Source organism: Chiloscyllium plagiosum, unplaced genomic scaffold (assembly GCF_004010195.1).
Source record: "Chiloscyllium plagiosum isolate BGI_BamShark_2017 unplaced genomic scaffold, ASM401019v2 scaf_12667, whole genome shotgun sequence".
NCBI lineage: Eukaryota > Metazoa > Chordata > Chondrichthyes > Orectolobiformes > Hemiscylliidae > Chiloscyllium > Chiloscyllium plagiosum.
The window spans coordinates 21,399-27,081 of record NW_025213895.1 but is presented as its reverse complement, the minus strand read 5'-3'; the positions used below and the strand labels follow the sequence as shown (position 1 = coordinate 27,081).

The 5,683-nt window shown below is 47.3% G+C and overlaps 1 protein-coding gene across 1 annotated transcript in view; it reads left to right on the top strand.

The window, feature by feature from the left end:
* LOC122547749 (complement component C7-like) overlaps nt 1-5,683 on the top strand; it is a gene marked incomplete at its 5' end in the record, with an annotated part of 31,256 nt that overhangs the window by 9,837 nt on the left and 15,736 nt on the right. The window contains one exon of the mRNA XM_043686330.1: nt 635-823. Coding sequence (XP_043542265.1) covers nt 635-823 — 189 coding nt within the window. The remainder of the gene's footprint in view (nt 1-634; nt 824-5,683) is intronic.

The window sequence follows — 5,683 nt, the reverse complement described above, 5'->3', positions numbered from 1 at the left end:
CCCTCCGTTTGTCGAGGAATTTTCCTAATTTCATCCTGATGGGTCAGTTTTGAATTTTAAATACAAAAGGCCCTAGCTGGGCAAAGTTGACGATCTCTCGCTCTCTCACTATCAATTTTTCTGTTGCCCTTCATATCTCAAAGATATCAATCAAGTCACCCTTTCACCTTCCCAATGCCAGGGCCTGTGTGGTTAGTTTGTGTCAATGTAGTGAGTGGACAAGACACTGACCCCAGGCCAGCGCAGCAGTCTGGAGGGGTGCTGCTGTAGGTGAGGTCTAACCATGGCCTTGGACAGGCGGTGAGAAAAATTAACGCAGAGTCTGGCCTTGGCCAGGAGAAGCCTGAACAGATGAATGCTGGGAGAGGGAGGTCAGTAATATCTGAAGAACATCACACAGTGTCATTGTGGAATGGAACCCAACTGGGGATGTCTGTCATAGTGAGCACATGGGGGATGAGGGAATGAGGAAACTGATTGGCTCTGTCAGAGGGTCAACACAGGGCCAGAGGTGGGATCACCTCTACCAATAAAACCCTTCATCATCCAATCGTGTTCAGTCAGATTAAAGAGCAAGTGATGACCGGGAAAATAAAAGGATTCATTAAACTATTATCTTCCTGTCTTTCTATAGGGACTGTGTGTGCACCCCCACAATTACAGAGAGATCTGGTTGTTAGCCCTGAGAAGGCAAACTATCGAATTGGAGAGACCATCTCTCTCTCCTGTCCTGAAGGCAGCACGTTGCAAGGTCCCTCTGAGATTCTGTGTGACTCCAGTCTGCAGTGGTCCCAGGACCTGAACACTATCAGATGTGACCAAGGTGAGTCCCGAAATATTGTTCAGCTGGAAGCAGGGGGTTTCACCAGGAGCTCAGCTACACCAGCTTTCCTGATTCTGTAGGTGGTCAGGTGTTTGGGCTCCACAGCGTTGGGCACCCAGGAAGGATGGGCTTGAAAAGGTGGTTTAGTTGGCATTAGGGTCGGACAGGTCAGGTTGGGTTTGGGTCTGGGATTGGGTTTGGGTGTGGGGTTTGGGTTTGGGTGTGGGGTTTGGGTATGGTGTTTGAGGTTTGGGTTTGGGGTTTGGGTTTGGGGTTTGGTGTTTGGGTTTGGTGTTGGGGTTTGGGGTTTGGGGTTTGGGTTTGGGGTTTGGTGTTTGGGTTTGGTGTTGGGGTTTGGGGTTTGGGGTTTGGGTTTGGGGTTTGGTGTTTGGGTTTGGTGTTGGGGTTTGGGGTTTGGGGTTTGGGTTTGGGGTTTGGTGTTTGGGTTTGGTGTTGGGGTTTGGGGTTTGGGGTTTGGGTTTGGGGTTTGGTGTTTGGGTTTGGTGTTGGGGTTTGGGGTTTGGGGTTTGGGTTTGGGGTTTGGTGTTTGGGTTTGGTGTTGGGGTTTGGGGTTTGGGGTTTGGGTTTGGGGTTTGGTGTTTGGGTTTGGTGTTGGGGTTTGGGGTTTGGGGTTTGGGTTTGGGGTTTGGTGTTTGGGTTTGGTGTTGGGGTTTGGGGTTTGGGGTTTGGGTTTGGGGTTTGGTGTTTGGGTTTGGTGTTGGGGTTTGGGGTTTGGGGTTTGGGTTTGGGGTTTGGTGTTTGGGTTTGGTGTTGGGGTTTGGGGTTTGGGGTTTGGGTTTGGGGTTTGGTGTTTGGGTTTGGTGTTGGGGTTTGGGGTTTGGGGTTTGGGTTTGGGGTTTGGTGTTTGGGTTTGGTGTTGGGGTTTGGGGTTTGGGGTTTGGGTTTGGGGTTTGGTGTTTGGGTTTGGTGTTGGGGTTTGGGGTTTGGGGTTTGGGTTTGGGGTTTGGTGTTTGGGTTTGGTGTTGGGGTTTGGGGTTTGGGGTTTGGGTTTGGGGTTTGGTGTTTGGGTTTGGTGTTGGGGTTTGGGGTTTGGGGTTTGGGTTTGGGGTTTGGTGTTTGGGTTTGGTGTTGGGGTTTGGGGTTTGGGGTTTGGGTTTGGGGTTTGGTGTTTGGGTTTGGTGTTGGGGTTTGGGGTTTGGGGTTTGGGTTTGGGGTTTGGTGTTTGGGTTTGGTGTTGGGGTTTGGGGTTTGGGGTTTGGGTTTGGGGTTTGGTGTTTGGGTTTGGTGTTGGGGTTTGGGGTTTGGGGTTTGGGTTTGGGGTTTGGTGTTTGGGTTTGGTGTTGGGGTTTGGGGTTTGGGGTTTGGGTTTGGGGTTTGGTGTTTGGGTTTGGTGTTGGGGTTTGGGGTTTGGGGTTTGGGTTTGGGGTTTGGTGTTTGGGTTTGGTGTTGGGGTTTGGGGTTTGGGGTTTGGGTTTGGGGTTTGGTGTTTGGGTTTGGTGTTGGGGTTTGGGGTTTGGGGTTTGGGTTTGGGGTTTGGTGTTTGGGTTTGGTGTTGGGGTTTGGGGTTTGGGGTTTGGGTTTGGGGTTTGGTGTTTGGGTTTGGTGTTGGGGTTTGGGGTTTGGGGTTTGGGTTTGGGGTTTGGTGTTTGGGTTTGGTGTTGGGGTTTGGGGTTTGGGGTTTGGGTTTGGGGTTTGGTGTTTGGGTTTGGTGTTGGGGTTTGGGGTTTGGGGTTTGGGTTTGGGGTTTGGTGTTTGGGTTTGGTGTTGGGGTTTGGGGTTTGGGGTTTGGGTTTGGGGTTTGGGTTTGGGGTTTGGGGTTTGGGGTTTGGGGTTTGATAATACGGGGGTTCATGTTGGGGTAGGATTTGTTTGATTTAGGTGAGGTTGGTTTGATTTGATTGGGTTGAATTACATTCAGTTAGTGTACATTGGAATGGGTTTCATTGGTTTGAAATGGGTTGGGTTATATTGGGCCAGCCATGTTCTTTGGTTTCTTATCATTCTCAGGGCTAAAGGAATCAAAGGTTTGGGGAGAAAAGGCGGGAACCAGGGACTGAATCAGGTGATCTCATGATCATATTGAATGGCAGAGCAGGCTTGAAGGGCGGGCTGAATAGCCTCCTGCTGTTCCCATTTGAGGTCAGGCTGAGCTGAGGTTTTGCTGAGTTGCCGTCGTGGCCAGGAATTTGATTGAGTCATGACTGGGATCATGTATTGCCTTTGGCAAGGTCTCCGATTCCTGATCCCACTGGGATCGATCCAATCAGGCATTTGGTGGAGCATCATAAAACAGTTGGGAAGGATGGATGGAGACTTTCGGGATGTGTCAGAATGCCTGGAGCTTCCTTTACCCTCTTCCCACGGAATTCCCAGACTCAATTGGAAAGCCATTCCAGAAAGTTCCTCACCCATTTAAACCCTGTGTAATTTATAAGCCCTGTTCGTGTATAACCCTGTATAGTGTATAAACCCTGTCCAGTGTATAAACCCTGTATAGTGTATAAACCCTGTATAGTGTATAAACCCTGTACAGTGTATAAACCCTGTACAGTGTACAAACCCTGTACAGTGTACAAACCATGTATAGTGTACAAACCCTGTACAGTGTATAAACCCTGTATAGTGTGTGATCCCTGCATAGTGTATAAACCATGTATAGTGTATAAACCCTGTACAGTGTACAAACCCTGTATAGTTTATAAACCCTGTACAGTGTATAAACCCTGTATAGTGTATAAACCCTGTATAGTGTATAAACCCTGTACAGTGTACAAACCCTGTACAGTGTATAAACCCTGTATAGTGTGTGATCCCTGCATAGTGTATAAACCATGTATAGTGTATAAACCATGTATAGTGTACAAACCCTGTACAGTGTATAAACCCTGTACAGTGTATAAACCCTGTATAGTGTGTGATCCCTGCATCGTGTATAAACCCTGCATCGTGTACAAACCCTGCATAGTGTACAAACCCTGCATAGTGTACAAACCCTGCATAGTGTATAAACCCTGTATAGTGTACAAACCCTGTACAGTGTATAAACCGTGTATAGTGTACAAGCCCTGTATAGTTTATAAACCCTCTCCACTGTACAAACCCTGTACAGTGTATAAACTCTGCACAGTGTACAAATCCTGTCCATGGTATAAACCATGTATAGTGTATAAACCCTGTATAGTGTGTGATCCCTGTATAGTGTATAAACTATGTATAATATACAAACCCTGTCTCGTGTTTAAACCCTGTACAGTGTATAAACCCTGTATAGTGTACAAATCCTGTCCATGGTATAAACCCTGTACAGTGTATAAACCCTGTACAGTGTATGAACCCTGTATAGTGTACAAACCCTGTATAGTGTATAAAACCTGCACAGTGTATGAACACTGTATAGTGTATAAACCCTGTATAGTGTACAAAACCCTGTATAGTGTACAAAACCCTGTATAGTGTATAAACCCTGTATAGTGCACAAACCCTGTACAGTGTATAAACCCTGTACAGTGTATAAACCCTGTATAGTGTATAAACCCTGTATAGTGTGTAAACCCTTTATAGTGCACAAACCCTGTATAGTGTATGAACCCTGTATAGTGTATGAACCCTGTATAGTGTGTAAACCCTTTATAGTGCACAAACCCTGTATAGTGTATAAACCCTGTATAGTGTCCAAGCCCTGTATAGTGTATAAACCCTGTATAGTGTATAAACCCTGTACAGTGCCTAAACCCTGTACAATGTCTGAGCCCTGTCCATGCTATAAACCCTGTATTGTGTACAAAACCCTGTATAGTGTACAAAACCTGTTATAGTGTATAAACCCTGTATTGTGTATAAACCCTGTACAATGTCTGAGCCCTGTCCAGTGTATAAACCCTGTATAAGGTGAGAATCCTGTACTGTGTATAAACCCTGTATAGTGTACAAACCCTATCCATGGTATAAACCCTGTATAGTGTACAAACCCTGTACAGTGTATAAAGCCTTTATAGTGTACAAACCCTGTACAATGTCTGAGCCCTGTCCAGTATATAAACCCTGTATACTGTGAGAATCCTGTACAGTGTACAAATCCTGTTTAGTGTACAAACCCTGTATAGTGTACAAAACCTGTCCAGCGTATAAACCCTGTATAGTGTATAAACCCTGTATAGTGTATAAACCCTGTATAGTGTACAAACCCTGTATAGTGTACAAACCCTGTATAGTGCACAAACCCTGTATAGTGTACAAACCCTGTATAGTGTACAAACCCTGTATAGTGTACAAACCCTGTATAGTGCACAAACCCTGTACAGTGCACAAACCCTGTATAGTGCACAAACCCTGTATAGTGCACAAACCCCGTACACAAGGACTTCTTTAGAGACCGCAATTTCCCTTCCCACGTGGTTAAAGATGCCCTCCAACGCATCTCGTCCACATTCCGCACCTCCGCCCTCAGACCCAACCCCTCCAACTGTAACAAGGACTGAACACCCCTGGTGCTCACCTTCCATCCTGCCAACCTTCGCATAAACCAAATCATCCGCCGACATTTCCGCCACCTCCAAACAGACCCCACCACACCTCTCCGCCTTCCGCAAAGACCGTTCCCTCCGTGACTACCTGGTCAGGCCCACGCCCCCCTACGACCCACCCTCCCATCCTGGCACCTCCCCCTGCCACCGCAGGAACTGTAAAACCTGCGCCCACACCTCCTCACTCACCTCTATCCAAGGCCCCAAAGGAGCTTTCCACATCCATCAAAGATTTACCTGCACATCCACTAATATCATATATTGTATCCGTTGCTCCCGATGCGGTCTCCTCTACATTGGGGAGACTGAGCGCCTCCTAGCAGAGCGCTTTAGGGAACACCTCCGAGACACCCGCACCAATCAACCAAACCACCCC